Source organism: Pleurodeles waltl, chromosome 6 (assembly GCF_031143425.1).
Source record: "Pleurodeles waltl isolate 20211129_DDA chromosome 6, aPleWal1.hap1.20221129, whole genome shotgun sequence".
Taxonomy (NCBI): Eukaryota; Metazoa; Chordata; class Amphibia; order Caudata; family Salamandridae; genus Pleurodeles; species Pleurodeles waltl.
Window position 1 is genome coordinate 151,551,403 of NC_090445.1, and position 19,302 is coordinate 151,570,704.

The 19,302-nt window shown below is 43.8% G+C and overlaps 1 protein-coding gene across 1 annotated transcript in view; it reads right to left on the reverse strand.

Moving 5' to 3' along the window:
* The window catches only part of DNAJC7 (DnaJ heat shock protein family (Hsp40) member C7), a 356,596-nt gene that overhangs the window by 80,274 nt on the left and 257,020 nt on the right, over positions 1 to 19,302 (reverse strand). The window contains exon 10 of the mRNA XM_069237667.1: positions 14,304 to 14,377. Coding sequence (XP_069093768.1) covers positions 14,304 to 14,377 — 74 coding nt within the window. The remainder of the gene's footprint in view (positions 1 to 14,303; positions 14,378 to 19,302) is intronic.

Genomic DNA, 19,302 nt, shown 5'->3' on the forward strand with positions numbered 1-19,302 from the left:
TTTTGACTAGCTTTCCATTAGGTACCTGGAGATCTGCAACTGGCCGCAAACTGGGGCCATGCACTTGGCAAATATACTTAGAGTCTTCTTTAGCCCTTAGGGCAAAACTATGAACTGATGGTGGCTCCAGACCACCAACACAAATAGCAAGAATTTGCAGGGTTCAGTATGGGTTGAGTAATGGAAGTATGCATCACAAATATGAAACACCACAACCTCTTCCTTTTGAAGCAGAACGTCTTGCAACTTGACCATCCAATAAAGACTTCTTGTGTAGTAATTTGATAAGTTGTCTGAGATCCAAAAAGGGCCACTAATTTACAGATTGTTTTTTCTCCTGACCAGGAAGAAAGAAGAGTAGTAGCCTTGTTCTAATGGGATTTGGGGACAGGTCACTTTTTCAGCATGGCAAGGATTACACTTCAAGTGAAGGTGGTGAAGCACCATCTTTGAAGAGCTACAGCATTCCTTGGAGACTGAAAAGCTCCCTCCAACCAGGCCCTGTAGGGAAGGGTATCAGTTTAAGGAAACACCTCGTGCCTACAAGAAGTCAATGCCATTCCATTTCTTGCTGCTTGCCTTGAGAGTCTCACAGGTCTATAATGCGAGAGCTTGGTGAATGCCCTGTCTAAGAATAATAAGGCTGGTATTATCTTTGAAAGAGTCCTTCCTTGAGCTCTGCAAAAAGATATTTGGCATCTGTATTGCAGCATTCCCAGCAACCTATTTGTGCTGGGAATGTGTGTATTTCTCCTATCAAAGTGCATGCCCAGAAGAATGTTTGGGCCCTTGGGTGGAAGGATGTGCATCTTAAACAGCCTTGGCATCTAAGGATGGCAGCAGCCAACATTTGGTGGAAACCTGTAGTAGCAAAACCCACAACAGGATTAACTACTGCCACACTGGCCTTTCCCACCCTCTTTCAAAATCACTTTAGCTTTTTTGCTATCTATGTATAGAGCGATGTCTAAACACATTTGCCTGTTGTAATGGTAAAAATGATGGGTAACATATTAGCTGACTTAATGGATTTAACAGCCAGAATGCGCACTCTTGCCAAAATTGTCTGTTTTCCTCTCTTTGTGTTCTAGTGGGGTGGTACAAAGACATAGGATCTCTTCTGGGCCATTGGTTGGTCGATAGGCAAACCAGGGTGCTGTCGGGGGCTCTGTGCTTCTCATCAACCCTTGACACCACTGCAAGCACAGGTTCTAGCATGTGCATAATTTTACCCCTCTTGCCAGAGGTGGCCTGCAATCATTCTACCCACCAGGATGAACACTCATCCTCAATAACCTCTCCGTGTTTCAACCTCAATAACCTCTCTGCCTTCCTCGTCATACTTTAAATCTATGTCCATGGTGGGACCTTGCATGGCGGGACCTGGGGTGTTTGTTCAGGTAACGAAGGCAGTGCTGAAGCTTGTTGTGGGTGTGGAAGTAATGTGGAATAACAGTCTGACATACGATGAATGTCTCTGATGAAGTTTACCACAACTGACTGCATTGGATTAACTCGGCAAGATTGTTCTCGGTAGTACTGATCATACTTGCAGTCAGTGTGGATGGCCATAAAGCCACTGCCCATTACCATCTTCCTCATATGAGTGAAAAGTAAACATCCTGATCCTCCATCTCTTCTTCCTCTTCTGTATTCCAATACTTAACGTTGAGTTGCGCTCAACTAGTTGCTGGTCCAGAGAGAAACATCCTGTGATTTGTCTTCTGTCTCAAAGACTTCTGGTGGATTAAGTAATGGACCTTTACTGGCTAAGGTATCCAACAGCCGGCCATGTTTATTCATCTCCTCAAGCAGTTGCTTTTTTGTGGTCAACTGTATTGTTGACTGTTGTGTTGATGACGGTCCTGTCATTGACTGTGTTCTAATCTGGGTCCTTGTAGATGGCACATTAACCGATGGGAGTCATCCACAGGCTTGTGGAGAGGGCTGTGGTTGATTAGCTGAAGTCAGGATTGATGAGCAACTCACTGGAGGACTGACTAGTGGAAGTGAGCGAAAACTAGTAAAAAGTGCAAAATATGGCAGTGCAGAGTTCACATGAGTATGTGCCTTAAATTACCTATCTGGCTTCTTTTCAGACCTTTTCCCGGCCTTCTGCAGAGAATATGCCATCAGTTGATGCCGCTGCCTTTGGGGTCTGACCTGTGACCTAGTGACATTTCCACTTTCTTTTAAATGCTAATGCAGGAGACTCATTATCTTAAGATAGGAGTTCAGTAGTTTCTTCTGGAGCTATCTTTACAGTTATTCTGCTTGGTCATTTAATGTTTTTGCTGAGAATTTCCTACAGATTTTATAACCTTTTACCTTATGTTTAGGATATAAGAAATGTATGAGGTTAATATGAGGATCTTTTCTTTCTGCAGGAGTTTCAGGCACAGCGGAACCAGGTACCCTCGTTAACTCTCTTTATGGTGAATACTGTAACCATAGGTTTCTTATCCTTAGAATAATTCCAGGCTTAAGACTAAGGGCCTGATTCTAACTTTGGAGGACGGTGTTAAACCGTCCCAAAAGTGGCGGATATACCACCTACCGTATTACGAGTTCCATAGGATATAATGGACTCGTAATACGGTAGGTGGTATATCCGCCACTTTTGGGACGGTTTAACACCGTCCTCCAAAGTTAGAATCAGGCCCTAAGTCTGAAGATTTTTCCGCTATGCTCTTGACACATAGGTAGGAGGTGTTGCATGAATCAGGAGTGACTGTATAGCACTCTTGAAATGATAAAACAGAGCTGCACATAGAAACGAGCACTGCGTGCTGATGTCAGTTTCTTGAACTTTATCTTTCTGCCCCCTCAGTTACAGAGCACTTTAAACAAACTGCAGGTAATCTTGTGCCCAAATGTAACTTGTAAACTTATTATGGGTGTTCAGGAGTTAACTTCAGAGAACGTGGAGGTGGGAGGGCAGTGAGGAATATGTGGTTAGACAGAGTATTCAACAGAAAGTGTTACCAAAGGTAAGCAACTTGTTCGTCTGATGGATATCTTCAACTGCTGACTCCTCACTTTTAGAATAGGTACCAAAGCAGCAGCCTCCAAAAGTGATGAATGGACTCAAATAATGGACTCAAATAAGCAAATCTTGCAGGACCGAGTTGGCAAAATGATCCTTCTGACTGACTGGACAGTCATTACAGTGGTGCTTCATGTCCATTTGCACAAAGACCAAAGGAAAAGCCTGGCAGATGTTGAACACAGCCAGCTCTCATTTTCAGCACAACTGTAGCCACCTTGGCCTCTGTCCTTTCAGGGGTTCCTTCTAAGCCAGTGAGTAGCACATTTAAGGGCAGAGGATGACCCATAGCAACAAAGTTCTCCTTTGCACTGCCTTGCTTTCTTTGTCCCAGTGAGATCCCACAAAAAACTAATCACCCACTCATTGTTCTCCTATAGGGTCAAGGTATAAACAACATATTGTTAAGATGGAGCCGATTGAGCCTCTCTCCTTTTTCAAGTGGTGGGGTTGGCACAATGAAAAATGTCAGCAGGGTGATTGACTGATTACATGGAAAGGTGAAATCACCTTAGGCAGGAAGTCAGCCCACACTTTCAGCACAAACTTATCCTGGTGTAGGCAGGCTGCACTCAGGTTGAGCAGACGTGATAGCAATAAGAAATGATCTGGCTTGATGGAAGACATAGCAAGCAACTGCCCAAACAGAAATGGAGCACACATAAGTTGCCTCTCCTGAACTGAGTACTGATGCAGGACTAATACATTTTTTTTTGGGGGGGGGGGGCATGTTTATCAGGCCCACCAGAAAACAGCACAAGTGGAGATCTAAAGTTTGATCAGGTACACAAAAAGGCCAAAAGGGCTGACAAAACATCCTTATGTCCACAAGGTCCTGCTGGGCCAATGACAAAACTAATACATCAGAAAGTTTGGCTTGCAGCAGGACATGGCGATGGACATCAAATCAGGCCACAAAACCTTTCTAGTAGCTGGTTTAGAAAGATTTCAAAGATGGGTGTCTGGCTACAAGACTGACATCTACTGCTTCATATTTCAAGTCAAAAGAATTCATTTGTCACTGATCAATCTCAGTCTAGGGCTATTAGGTTGACATGAGCTTTGTCTGCCCTGACGTTCCTCAGAAATTCAGGATGGGGATGTAGCAGCAGGAATGTTTACAGGAGACCCATCTCTCCCCCTCCCCCCCCCCCCATACCTCCCCCACCAATACGTGGCTGGCTACCACAAAGATGATGTGCTGCTCCAGTGACTTCCAATAAGGATCCAGAACCCCACGCTACCCTGCTCCCGCTTGGTAAAACACTACATAGAGATTTCCTGCATTATTATTGCGATATGGTCAGCGAAATTTGACATGGAATAGGAGGTTTTAATATTAAAAAAAATAAATAAATAAATAAATTGAAAGGCAGGGCGCAGCCCCTCAGACCAATGGGTTTTACAAATTGTTCTGGTGTGACTGCTGTTTAGAAAGGCTGGAAATACTGTATTCTACAACCCAATGGCTGATTGCGTGGGGAAGAGGACAAATCAAAGAACTGCAGCAGAGGAAGAAATGGAAGATTGTAGTTCCTGCTGGACTAAGCCTCCACCACATCCTCAGCCCCGAAAAGGCTGAGTTTGCTGTTGCTCCACCTGGGAAGAATGGCCTTTTCAGTAAGCTAAGCCTCTAAAATAGCATAAAAACTTAAGGAACGAGCTGTTATGCAACTATCTTTGAATCGGTTAAGTGCTGAGTCAGCCTTTTCTCCTAACAGTCTACATCCATTGAAAGGAATTCCATAAGAGAAGCTTGGACATAATACCAACCAGGTTGATTAAAATCCAGGTGTGCCTTCTAAACACTTCACCAGTGCCAAAAGCATGGCCTGTGCTGAGGGAAATATCTAGGCCTGCACGCAACAAAGACTTTGCTGTGTGCGGTCTGTCTTCGATCATTTGGGCCAGGTAGGTTCGGAGATTCTCCAAATAGGCCAGCGTGTTCTCACTGGCCAGGGCTCTTAAGGGCATGGGTGAACCCCTCCTGAAGGCACAGTGAATTCAGAGAACCTAATGCTAGGCTACCAGAGGGAAACATTTTCCTACCAAAAGCTTTGATACGTTTTGACTCTCTAAACTGTGTGGGTAGATGAGGTGTGGTATTGGTAAAAGTTGGCTGATATAACTCTAAATAAGCATGGCCAAAGTAGCTTGTTGTACAATTATTGTATTGGAGGATTGTCAACATACTATGGAGAAATTATCACACATCATCTGAATCTACAAGATTTAATGGCATAGTAGTAAACAGAGCACTCAACCTCTTGACTGGCGTCACAATTGTGCAGAACGTGATTTAGCATGTTCTGAAGACCAGTTTCTACATTTCTACTGCTGTTGGAACACAACCAGGAGAATACCCCATCACAAAATATTAAGTTTTTAACAAATGAAAAGACACCATCCAGAGAAACAGTAATAGTCTGACTGTCCTGATGCCCTTCAGACCTTTTATGGTGCAAATGCTCCTAAAAGATGGTTTGGGGATTTCACCTGGAAATCCTATTGAAAGAGAATAAAGACAGATTCATCTTTTATGATTTGGTGTGGCTATTGGCCCTCAGTAATGCTCATTTTATAATAAGGGCCATAATCGTCCTCTACCATACGAACATTATTCAAGATTGTCAATGTAAGGAAATGCCTCCTTGGCATGGTTACCCCCTGACTTTTTGCCTTTGCTGATGCCAAGTTATGATTTGAAAGTGTGATGAGGCCTGCTAATCAGGCCCCAGCACCAGTGTTTTTTCCCTAACCTGTACTTTTGTTTCCACAATTGGCACACCCTGGCATCCAGGTAAGTCCCTTGTAACTGGTACCTCTGGTACCAAGGGCCCTGATGCCAGGGAAGGTCTCTAAGGGCTGCAGCATGTCTTATGCCACACTGGGGAACCCTCACTCAGCACAGACACACTGCTTGCTAGCTTGTGTGTGCTAGTGGGGATAAAAAAGACTAAGTCGACATGGCACTCCCCTCAGGGTGCCATGCCAACCTCACACTGCCTATAGGTATAGATAAGTCACCCCTCTAGCAGGCCTTACAGCCCTAAGGCAGGGTGCACTATACCATAGGTGAGGGCATCAGTGCATGAGCACTATGCCCCTACAGTGTCTAAGCAAAACCTTAGACATTGTAAGTGCAGGGTAGCCATAAGAGTATATGGTCTGGGAGTCTGTCATGCACAAACTCCACAGCACCATAATGGCTACACTGAAAACTGTGAAGTTTGGTATCAAACTTCTCAGCACAATAAATGCACACTGATGCCAGTGTACATTTTATTGTAACATACACCCCAGAGGGCACCTTAGAGGTGCCCCCTGAAATCTTAACCGACTACCAGTGTGGGCTGACTAGTTTTAGCAGCCTGCCACACACCAGACATATTGCTGGCCACATGGGGAGAGTGCCTTTGTCACTCTGTGGCTAGTAACAAAGCCTGTACTGGGTGGAGGTGCTTCTCCCCTCCCCTGCAGGAACTGTAACACCTGGCGGTGAGCCTCAAAGGCTCACCCCCTTTGTTACAGCACCCCAGGGCACTCCAGCTAGTGGAGTTGCCCGCCCCCTCCAGTCACGGCCCCACTTTTGGCAGCAAGGCCGGAGGAGATAATGAGAAAAACAAGGAGGAGTCACTGGCCAGTCAGGACAGCCCCTAAGGTGTCCTGAGCTGAGGTGACTGACTTTTAGAAATCCTCCATCTTGCAGATGGAGGATTCCCCCAATAGGATTAGGGATGTGCCCCCCCTCCCCTCAGGGAGGAGGCACAAAGAGGGTGTAGCCACCCTCAGGGCTAGTAGCCATTGGCTACTAACCCCCCAGACCTAAACACACCCCTAAGTTGAGTATTTAGGGGCTCCCAGAACACAGCAAGATATATTCCTGCAACCTAAGACGAAGAAGGACTGCTGAGCTGGAAACCTGCAGAGAAGACGGAGACACCAACTGCTTTGGCGCCAGCTCTACCGGCCTGTCTTCCCACTTCTAAAGACACTGCTCCAGCGACGCATTCCACAGGGTCCAGCGACCTCTGAAGCCTCAGAGGACTACCCTGCATCTAGAAGGACCAAGAACTCCTGAGGACAGAGGCTCTGTTCCCCAAAGACTGCAACTTTGCAACAAAGAAGCAACTTTGAAACAACACACGTTTCCCGCCGGAAGCGTGAGACTTTGCACTCTGCACCCCACGCCCCTGGCTCGACTTGTGGAGAACAAACACCACAGGGAGGACTCCCCGGCGACTACGAGACCGTGAGTAGCCAGAGTTGACCCCCCCCCCTAAGCCCCCACAGGACGCCTGCAGAGGGAATCCCGAGGCTCCCCCTGACCGCGACTGCCTGCTTCAAAGACCCAACGCCTGGTAAAGACACTGCACCCGCAGCCCCCAGGACCTGAAGGATCCGACCTCCAGTGCAGGAGCAACCCCCAGGTGGCCCTCTCCCTTGCCCAGGTGGTGGCTACCCCGAGGAGCCCCCCCCCGCATCGCTGAAGAGACCCATTGGTCTCCCATTGGATTACATTGCGAACCCGACGCCTGTTTGCACTCTGCAACCGACGCCCCCGGCTCGACTTGTGGAGAACAAACACCACAGGGAGGACTCCCCGGCGACGAGACCGTGAGTAGCCAGAGTTGACCCCCCTGAGCCCCCACAGCGACGCCTGCAGAGGGAATCCAGAGGCTCCCCCTGACCGCGACTGCCTGCTTCAAAGACCCAACGCCTGGTAAAGACACTGCACCCGCAGCCCCCAGGACCCGACCTCCAGTGCAGGAGCAACCCCCAGGTGGCCCTCTCCCTTGCCCAGGTGGAGGCTACCCCGAGGAGCCCCCCCCTTGCCTGCCTGCATCGCTGAAGAGACCCATTGGTCTCCCATTGGATTACATTGCGAACCAGACGCCTGTTTGCACACTGCACCCGGCCGCCCCTGTGCCGCTGAGGGTGTACTTTTTGTGCTGACTTGTGTCCCCCCCGGTGCCCACTGCATTTAGACAGCTCTCTTTTTAAAAGAGAGGGAAGAAAAGTTTGTAAGGTGCTCAACGTGGCACAATTAAGGATTTGGCCATCCCCACTGCCACTTTATCCATTTCTAAAATGTTAATGGATTATGACCAGGCCTTGAAAAATCACAAAAATGTTACTAGACCTGCAGGTCGAGTAGCATGAATAATCTACTCGACCTAACTGTAATGTACTTGACCAAAAAAATGGGTCTCAAATTGTGTGATCAAAGGCATATATTGTATTTTACAGTCACCATTTTCTTCATTCCCACATGAGTGCACCTTCAAATATGTGAGTTCAGCATTTCTGCTGTTAAAAAAAAAATCCTCTTTTGTTTGATTAAATACACTAAGGGTTATTACAATTTTGGAGGAGGTGCTAATCTGTCCCAAATGTGACGGATATACCACCAGCCGTATTACGAGTTCCACAGGATATAATGGACTCGTAATACGGCTGGTGGTATATCCGTCACTTTACCGTCACTTTTGGGATGGATTAACACCTCCTCCAAAGTTGTAATAACCCCCTAAATGTTTGCTACGTGCACAATAAATCTACCCCACAGACAAGGTACACATGATCCTTGACTTGCCTCTTAATTTACTAATAGATTTGCCATCAGGAAAAAAGTATTGCTAGGTTAATGTTTAAACACTCACTTTTAGTAAGTATATTACTAAAGCATAATGTGGTAGCGCACTGCCATTACAGACAGTAAATTTCCAAGAAATGCTCAAAAACCTTCCCACTAACTTGCAGCTTTACTGATAAAACTATATAGTCTATTAACAATAACCTGTGAACGTTGGGTGTTAGAAAACATATTTATCATTTGCACATCACCAAGTAAAGTGTTCTGACTTTTTTTTATCCTATTTAAAAAAATGGTCCTTCTCAGCTACTGAAATATATTTTGAAATATTTGTAAAGTTGACTTAGTTATATAAATGTTGCATTTTAAGGAAAAACCTGATACCAGTAGCCTTTCATTTCACACTGGTCAGACAGTTCATCTTAAAAAAATATGGAACTCTGCAGTCATAAGGAAAAGTAAATGAACTGCAAGAAGACAAACTGACTTTTGACCTCAGAGCAAACGTGACACTGATAAGATTTAAAGGCATCATAATTGCCAATTCAGTTTCTGACTGAACAGAACACCTGTTCTTTGTCAACTCGCCAGAGTAAGTGAGAAGGTTCTAAAAATGGCTCGACCTGATAAAATATGACTCGCCAGTGCGAGTGGTTGAGCAGATTTTAAGAGCCCTGATGAAAAGTTCTTACTACAAAGTACACAATGTAAGGTCATGTGTTTATGACAGTGAATGGATGTTGTGCAGCCTCAAACTGGCCTGATCCTGTAGAGTTGTGTGTGTAGTCATCGTGGCTACCAAATATCTATTAGTCAGTGGCTGTACTAAACCCACCTCCTTGCTGCACGATGGGGAGAAAATCAATTCCGCTGCACAATCCAGAAGTAAATTCCAGCTATTTTCTGCTTTTTAAGTTGTGCTGATTCATAAAAGAAGACATATTCAATAAAGAACACACAAGAACGTCTGGTTAAATTTTTTACCCCAAGTTTCCAATGCCTTCTGCACCTAGTATATGAGCTATGATTAGTTAAGCAGATACTTTGTTAGCAAAAGGCTGCGCTCGTCCCTGCGGGATGTACTGGTAAATGCCCAGTGAATACAAGGTCGTTTTTAGGTGGCCTATATTCTGTATACAAGAACAGGAGGTAGACTTTTCTGAGAGTACCAAGACCACTCACAAATCAACTAATCCATTATAGAAAGCCAATATCCCGAGCATGGGTGTTTTGAATCAAAAGAAGCCAATCTTTAAAAGAAGAGACCTAAAAGTAGGCTTGAAGGTAAACACAAATCCAATCATTCTACTGCCTTTGATACAATGGTTTTCTTAAACAGATATTTAACATCTAAATCCTAAGAATCTGTATCAACTTATACTTCTTTTTTTCTTGAGAACGATTTGCCAGTTCTTCTCCAACACATTTAGGATCTGCAGTAACCTCTAGCCCAGAAGGAGCAGAATAAATATATAATTCATAAAAAGATTCATACAGAATGGACAGTGACCACTATGAGTATCCAAGTACTATACAGGACGTGGGTGAGCATATTCAGAAGACATTTAAGTTGGGAACAGCCAGTTGTTTGACTGCAAATACATAAGCACACAATACTCTTTTTGCCGATGCAAGATTGAAATGCAATCTGCAGAGTGGAAATAGGACTCATTAGCAACATAATAATTATATCCTTAAAATGATTATTAAGAATCTGATCAAAAACGAGGGCAGTCAGAATTATCTTTTTAACATCAACTTAGCCATTGCTTTTATGCTAAGAGGAGATTAACACTCCATTCGAAAGACGGTTTAGGGAAAGATCCTTGTAACAAAGGGTGACAATTAAGCAGACAAATGAGCCAAACAACATTTAGGATATGTTGATAAATACCAATCTGTGGCCACTTTTACTTTGCCAAAAATGGATTTGGACCTTGTCCAAAATTTGCTGGTGAGGCATGAGACCCCCGCCCTCCTCCTCCCAATCTGGAAAGGATAATGACAATAAGAAGTAAAATGATCAGGGGAAAATTGCAAAGGACAAGAGCAAACCCATGGGGTACTGAGCAACATCCTAAAGCATGATTTGTCAGATTACCCACCATAGGAAGTCTGTATTGCCTCTATCTTAGGCTGGAGGGGAGAACAATGATGTACCTCAAACAACATGCACCTCTAAAGTATTTTTTATTTAACACATCTGTACAAATATGGTAGTGATTCAACCCCTAGGTTTCCTCCCTAAAATGAAAAAAAAAAATCCCAAAGCTGGCTCTGGCATTAAGGTCAGTGCTAAGGTGTAAGTATAAACTAGTGCTCTGGCCCTTTTGAAAAGTGATCAAGGGAAGGAATGTGGTTTTTCAGCATCTCTGGTATGAAGCTGAAGCACAGGTCACACTAACAATGTATTGGTACACGGGCCATGTATGCAATCATGCTCAGGCTTCGAAGGGACCGCTCTGTTACTTTCTGAGATGAGGCCAAGGGTCAACAGGGCAGCTATAGTCCCATCAGACCCCATGCCTTGTGACTTGATATTTTCCCATTAAGAGATACTTGTTTAATTATGAACAAAACCTCCACCTCACATGTCAAGCAGAGGGTCTAGGATTAGGGAAACTACTGCCTTCCTGGCACAGTAACTAGTTGGCAGGGAAACCCTCTTACCTAGAAGTAACTACCTTAGTCTTGCCATGTAGATCAGGCTTTCCTAATTATTTCTGCAGATTACACCAATTTCTAAATCACTTGGAAGGTTGGAAACAGGACAAATTGCAGTAGACGTATGATGTAAACTGTATCTTTCTTTGATGTAATGGTGAATCTACAAGGGTAGTATGAAGTTTTCGCTAACCTGAGATTTGCAGAATGTTGCAAGCCACCCTCTACATTTATGACAACTTTAAGAAGAATGTTACATTTTAAGTGGTTGATATAAATTGATAGTCTCAAGGTCTTTGCTTTCCTCAATCACCTGGATTTCTAAAATATGTACGTATGTTTTATCTGTAAAGTACAAACTAAGCCGTAGCAGAACGTTGTGCTTTTGAAGTCAAAGATACAAATGAGTGACTGGAGAGTTAACTGGGTTCTAAGCAAGTAGGTGAAATATTACTTCATCGTGATGTAGTGTTCTTTAAAGAGGTATGTCTTCATCTCTTTCCTAAATTGTGGCAAAGCTATGCAGTGGATATCTACTAATCTACTAGGAGAATATGAAGGTTAGTTGCCTTTTTTTCCTTAATTTTCTTGTCATGCTTTTAGTTTTTAAGTACAGCATGGGCTAGGTTGCCACTGCAAAGCTCCAAAACCATACGTTTACGTAAAATGTGTGGGCTTTCGCATAAACTGCCAAGACATGCATGTTCAGGAGTCCTACAACACAGTGTTGCATACCCATCTAGGAAGGCATTAATTTCAATATTTTAGCTGGACTTCATACATCGCTGGGAGGCAAATGTTAATACTAGCAGTGAGACCCAAATCAGTCCTCTAATAAAAAACAGAAACAGTTTTTTTAACAGTTTCACCGATACCCCGAAAATAATGATGGAGAGGCAGAGAATGTCACACGCAAGCACACTGTACAAACAGAAAGTGGTTATTGAAATCAGAATCCATCTAAGTCCCTGTCCATTGTGTGGACAGAAAGAGAGGCCCTTGATGTAAATGTGTGAGATGACTGCATAACACCAATCAAAAAGGAAAGATCTGAATAGAGAAAGATCTATTGTTAAAAGCACAATGAGAAGAGGCTGTGTGGATTTGGACATGCACTGAATTATCCAACAGCCAACAATAGCTTGTGTCTGTGGTTTCTACTGCTAGGGCTACTTTGATTCTGTCTTTAGAGTGTGCATAAAAGCAAAATTGATGTAAACATACAACCAGGGAGATTTTCCTTTGGTATTTAGAAGGCCACACTCAAACAATTTATTTAATATGCACTAGAAATTATTTGTTTCAGGAGGTTATCATGTGCGACTAAAACAAGCAGCCCTACAACATTCAAGAGAAAAAAAAGGAGAGAATCACAGACTGCTTTAAACAAGACAAATATAGTAGCATTTCACTTACAAATAATTCACTGCAGAAACATTAATGCACAATAAATACAAAATACTAGACTTGAAAAATCAACTTAGGACAGAACCAACCATTGCTTTCTGTTAGATTAATACTAAAATGGGTAGATGAAAAACTCGGAGTCAAAAATCTTGTCTTGTAAAGGGTAGAGGTATAAGAGCGATATGAGACAAATCTCTATACTCTATTGAAACATTCAATATGAAGGGGAATGGCCTGTGTTGGGCAGGTCCTTTAGCTGCATAGTTAATGTAAACCAAACTGCAAAAAAGCAAGTAAGTTTAAATGCTTCTAAACAGAAGGCACAAAGCTAACAAACCCTCACCTATCATTTAGACTGAAGTCTGGCTACTACACTGCATTAGTATATACCACTACAAATTTGAGTTGCAACTTTCACTAACTCTGGTCAAGCATAGCACCTAATAATCATGGATATGAGGGACATGTCCTTTTTCACATTCTGGATAGTGAAACAAATGAACCTGAAATATGCTGGAAGTGATAGCAAACAACAAAGCAAAGTCTATCTGCAAAGTTAAACCCAGACTTGCAAATTCCATGCCGCATTGCAGAGGCCTCATTGGAAAATGTTCATCTTCTTAGTCACAGTCTTTAGCCTACAGGAAAAGTCCTCAAACTTGAAACAAGTCAACTTTTTGTCCCGCAACACTCATTGCTTCCTTAAAAGAAAGGAAGCCAAGACTACTTTCAAGTAAATGCTTCTTTTCAAATTTAGATAATGCTTTCACTGTAAATAACAGATTTTATTACAACCGAAGTTTACGGTATTCAATCTAACTTTGCATGAAAGGCAGAGTATGACTTTATGGGATGTCAACATGTGACCTACAGATCATCCATCATATGTCTATGGCCACTGAAATTATGAAATTGTGCAGCTGTGGCGTTGTGTGCACAGTTATAGACTTGCTGCAGTTGCCACACAATCCAAAATATGCAGATTTTAACAAAAAAGTTTTTGTTTCTAGCTCAAACGGTTCAAAAGTTACTAAACATGCAGCCACATGTTAACACGCAGGGGAAGGCCCTTTTCCAAGGTAGATTGGTTACCTTTCTGTTGCTTATTTACATATTTATGCGTTAAACTGGTACTAATAAGGGGCAACCAATTCCACATGTTAATAAGTATAACTATGACAAAATAAAGAAGTAACAACACAAATTGGGCTGCATAATTTGCCTTTTCTTGCTGCATTATTTACTCAATCCGGTGCATAATTTGACCCTCTTGCCGCATAACTCCAGTAGCCCTGCATGTCTCAGCAGCAAACATTTACCGAAAGGAGCCATGTTGTATACTTTGAGTAATGATGTTTTACAGTGAGCTATATTTAAGCACTTTAGTGCCTCACGTAGTGCTACACTAATATGTCCCCCTTTTCTGTCTGACAAGTTATGAACTAATGCAGCATAAGTGAAGAGCTGAACAAGAAACAATGTAATGTAGTTAGAATCAGAAAAGGAATGTTACTAAAGATTGTACTTTACTCCCCTCTAGTGGCCGTTGGAGAAAATACAAGCAAACGTGAGAAGGCTTACGCAATTTACCTTTTGTTTTTTCTGACTGGTAAACCTTTTCATAGTCCCTTACAGCTTCTTCATACTGCTCTGTGTCCGTGTAGCTATACAGGGGAATAACGGGGTTAAAGTGAGTTTTATTTTTTAAGAGCATTGAGACACTAAAGATAAAACCCAGGCTTAGTATGAGCAAGTAAACGCTAAAACCCAGTCATCTGCCATTCTAGAAAAGGGAACATCGAAATAAGTAAGAAGACCCAAACGCACACTTTACATAAACACAAACAGAAACGACGATATGATATGCATATCTGTTTTCAAGAGCTGCAAAATGTTGCTAATCACAAAATTAAAAAAAACACTGAACCCCTCTTCTCCAGTGTTGATTTTCAGGGTGCCAGCCATGTCAACAAGAAGGAATGAATGATTAGGTGACAATTATTTTGGGGTAGGGATGGGATGGCGTTCCTATAGCCTGGAAACAGTTAAGATAATTAAGATTCGCCTATGCTACTATGGTCATTATAGTATGCATACATACATACACATATACACACTCGCACACACAAAAAAATACACTGTATAGTTTTACAGGTTAATCTAAAACATCCGCTTTCTAACCAGATACCTGCGCCAAAAGGACAGAGCCCCTATATTGCACAAACAGAGCACGTTAATTTCCAGCCAACAAAATGTAGAATTATGAAATGGGCAGAGCCATTTCAACAATGCAAATTCTGAATGTTATCATCGCTTAGTCAATTCCACAAGCTAACTTTCATGGCTTCAGCAATCATTTAATAATGTAGTTTTACTGAGCGCTGGGATGCCAACCATTTCAGGGAGCTGAGTTAGATGTGAATCATCTGCACAAATTAAATGCATAATAAGGGTTGGCTTATGAGGAGTCCTGGAGTCAGCCAGTACACTTAATCCCATCATGGTGGCAGATGGAACTAGTTATTACCTTTGGTAACGCTCTTTCAGGTGAGTACTTTAATTGTAGATTTCACATCTTGAAAATACTCCTAGGTGCCAGACTGGATCAGGAGATTTTTCTCAGCAATTCACTCCCACTTGCTGGTGGCGTGGGGTACTTCTATGTTGGCCCCATCCTGCCCTGGAAGTGATACAATATACCATGCAGCAATGTCAGTTTCCTTCTTTTATTTGTCTACGCCCTAAGACACTCTTAGTAAACCGATTGTACCACTGTGCAGATCTCCAATTGGAATATTTTTCAATATGGATCAAGGGACTTAATTCCACAGAACGGGGATGAAGGGGGGGGGTCAATGAGGAATTTATGGTTAGAGTTTCCATCAGAAAAAGCGTTAACTAAGGTACCTTGTTTTTCTAATGGACACTTCTAACCAGATTACTCACCGAATAAATAGACACAAAAGCAATCCCTCTACAGGTGGTAGGTCTGTGAAATGGCTCAGAGCAGGAAATCCTCCAGGACTAACTGGCCAAAGTGCCCTTCCTGCCGGACCTGGCTACTCAGGTAGTAGTGCTTTATGAATGTGTGAACTGATGTCTATGTAGCAGACTGGCAGATGTCCAAAACAGGCACTCCGCAAGCCAGCAGAGCAGCTTTGGTGGAATGATTCCAGAGGCCTTCTAGACACTTTCTTGGCCAGTCCAATACAGATCTTAATGCTAAGAGCAATCCGTTTGAGGATGGTCAGTTTCTACACTGTTCTTCCCTTCTTCACCCCAGAAAACTTCACAAGGAGCTGTTCGTCCACCCGGCGATCCTTGGTGCAATGTATGTAGAAGCTCTCAGCTCTTTCTGGGTTTGAGCGATGGAGTTTCTTTATCTCTTTGGATGGATAAAGAGGAGCAAGAAACGATGGCAGGCTGCCCAATTTGGAAATGCATTACAACCTTTGGGAGAAAGGCTGTTTTGGTCCTGCCCACTAAAGGAAATAAATGGTTGCTTGGAAGAAAGTCTCACTCAAGAGACAAGCAGATGTGATGACAATTAGGAAGACAGTTTCCAATGTGAACAATTTTAGATTACAACTGTGCACTGGCTCCATGAACAAGTTACTTACCTTCAGTAACACCTTATCTAGTAGATACTATATTTAGCTGCAGAGTCCTTACCTTTCAATTCTCCCAAGGAGTCAGACAGGATCCGGAAGATGTTTTGTGAGCAGTACTCCTGCATGGAGGTAGGTGATGCTGATCAAAGTTAATGTTAGTTTCTTTCACAACTTTCTACGCCAGAAGCGAAGAGACATGAACAATGACATGTGGTGTGTCAAAACTAGGGTCCTGAAAGGGAAGTCCCTGCTCCTAGAAATCCGTTTGCAGAGCAAGGAGGATGGGTGGATCTGTAAGGATTCTGCAACTAGATATAGTCTCTACCAGATATGGCGTTACCGAAGGTAAGTAACTTGTTCATTTGATCGACTTCTAGCTGCAGATTCCTTACCTTTGAATAGATACCCAAGCAATACCATCCCTGGAGGTGGGTCTGAAACCAATTTCAAACGAAGAAGTCCTGCAGGACCGAACAGGTAAAATGCCTATCCCTACGTACCTGACTGTCCAGGTAGGAATGTTTGGTAAACATGTTCCGAGAGTCCCACATTGCTGCCTGACAGATGTCCAGGAGTGTAACTCCACATGCTAATGCAGAGGTTGCAGCTTTAGCTCTGGTAGAATGAGTGTGCAAGCCTTCAGGAGGTTGCTTTTTGCCAAGTGTGTAGCAGATCTTGATGCAGAGCACGACCCAACGAGAGAGTTTGCTTTTGCACTGGCCAACCATTCTTTGCACCCACATATCCCACGCAGAGTTGGTCATCCAGCAGGAACTCATGTGCATGAGCAAGGTAAAACACACACTCTTTTTGGGTTGAGGCAGTGAAGTCTCTCTTCTTTCTTAGAAGGATGTTGGGGTGCATAAAAAGTAGGCAGGGTGAATGACTGGCCTGCATGAAAAGGAGTTAGCACTTTTGTCAGAAAAGAGGCCGTTGTGCGAAGTATCACTTTGTCAGTATATAAAGAGAGGTAGAGTGGCTTAGATTATAAGGCCTTCTACTCACTCACTGTGCAGACAGATGTAATTGCCGCAAGAAAGGCGGTTTTCAAAGTGAGAAGCCACAGGGGACACTTGTGCAGGTGTTTGAAAGGAGCACACATCAAAAAGGTCAGAACGAAATTAAGATCCACTAGGACAGTGAATGGGGAGGAGGGTAGGGAGGGCTGTGATTAAGAAGGTGGAGGAGCCTATGTACAATAGGAGACTTAAACAAGGATGGTTGATCACACAACTGCAAGAAATCAGAAATGGTAGATAAATAGCCTTTAAGAATTAAAGAATAAAAATGAAAACCTCAGATAGAGGGGCAGAAAGGGGATCAAAAGACTTTCTTGTGCAACATAAAATTACTTCAGACAGGTACATACCGTTTTGGTGGAGGGATGCCTGGCAGCAAAGATTACATTGCTGACTTCAGGAGGAAGGTAAAAAGCTGCCAACTGCCACCACTCAAACACCATGCAAGGCGGCGGAGACTGGACATGATCAGGTGAAGAATCCTCCCCTGCTGCTTGAAAGGGCAGTCTGATCGGAGGATCGATAGACATGCTTCAGCAGCTCAGGATACCAGCCTCTCCGTGACCAATCCGGAGCCACAAGAATGACTTGGTCCCAGCCGTTCCGATCTTCTTGGGAACTCTAGGCAGAAGTGGTATAGACGGAAAGGCATTAAGGAGACCTGAGCTCCACTCAAAACGAGAAGTGTCTCCTTGTGAGAGCCACTTTGGAAACTCCAGCACGCAAAACTGCTGACACAGTGTTTTCGGAGGAGGCGAATAGATCAAACCAAGACTCTCCACACTGCTGAAAGAGATCGTGCACCACCTCCGGCTAGACGCCATTCGTGATTCACTATGCATCTTCATATGAGTTTGTGTGCTCTGGTGTTCAGAGAGTAGTCTGCCAGGTGTTGAACCTCCAGGGATATGCCCTACTGTTCCAGCCATGCCCAGAGGCCCCAACCTTCCTGACAAAGCGTCCCTGACCTGACCCCTCCCCACTTGTTGTAGTACCACATGGCGGTGATGTGGTCTGTGATAACCTGCACTAGCCTTCCATTGGAGGACAGAAAGGCTTTCAATGCCAGTCAGATTACCCGAAGCTACAACAGATTTATATGGAGTCCAGATTTCTGCCAGAGACTAGAGCCCTCGGATCTCCACCTCTCCCAGATGGCTGCCCCATCTCAGGAGTGATGCATCTGTCACTTCTGCCAGATGTGGCTGGAGATAGGAGAGGGATTTACCTCTGTCCCAATCACTGTTCATTAACCATTACTGCAGATCTTTTGCAGTTCCCTTGCACCTTGGGATCTGGACCTAGCCGGAAAGAGACTCCCTTGATGCTGCGCCCTCTGGAATTTTAGGCTCCACTACAGAGCCCATATATATTCCGTCTGGCATGTGTCACCAGCATGATGGTCTTGAGGTCCAGCAGCCTCAAAGTCATTTTCACCAAAATCAAGGACAGAGGCTGGGACATCGGTATCATAACTTGAATATCCAGGACTCACCGCTTGGGAGAGTAGGCATTTTGTCCAGAACAGTACTAATTAAAGGGACTGTCAGAGTCAGCTGTGACTTCCACACATTTATTGTGAACCCAACGAATGCAGGAGGTCCGCTGTAGTCTGGAGGTGGGAGACGAAAGCCAGGGGCAAGCCCGCCTTTAACAGGCAATCAAAATAAGGGAAGACAAACCCCTGATCACTGCGGATGAGCTGCAACCACCACCATCACCTTGCTGAACACCCGAAGGGTGCTGGTAAGGCCAGTGGGAAGCATGATGAACTGAAAGAGCTCGTGGACTACCATGAACAGCAAGTAATGTCTGTGGGCAGGCCGGACGGGGATGTGAAAGTAAGTATCCCGCAACTCCAACCCTACCACCCAGTCTCCGGGGTCCAGGGCAGACAAGACCTGAGCTAACTTCAGCATCTCAAACTTCTCCTTCTTGAAAAAGATATTGAGGGATCTA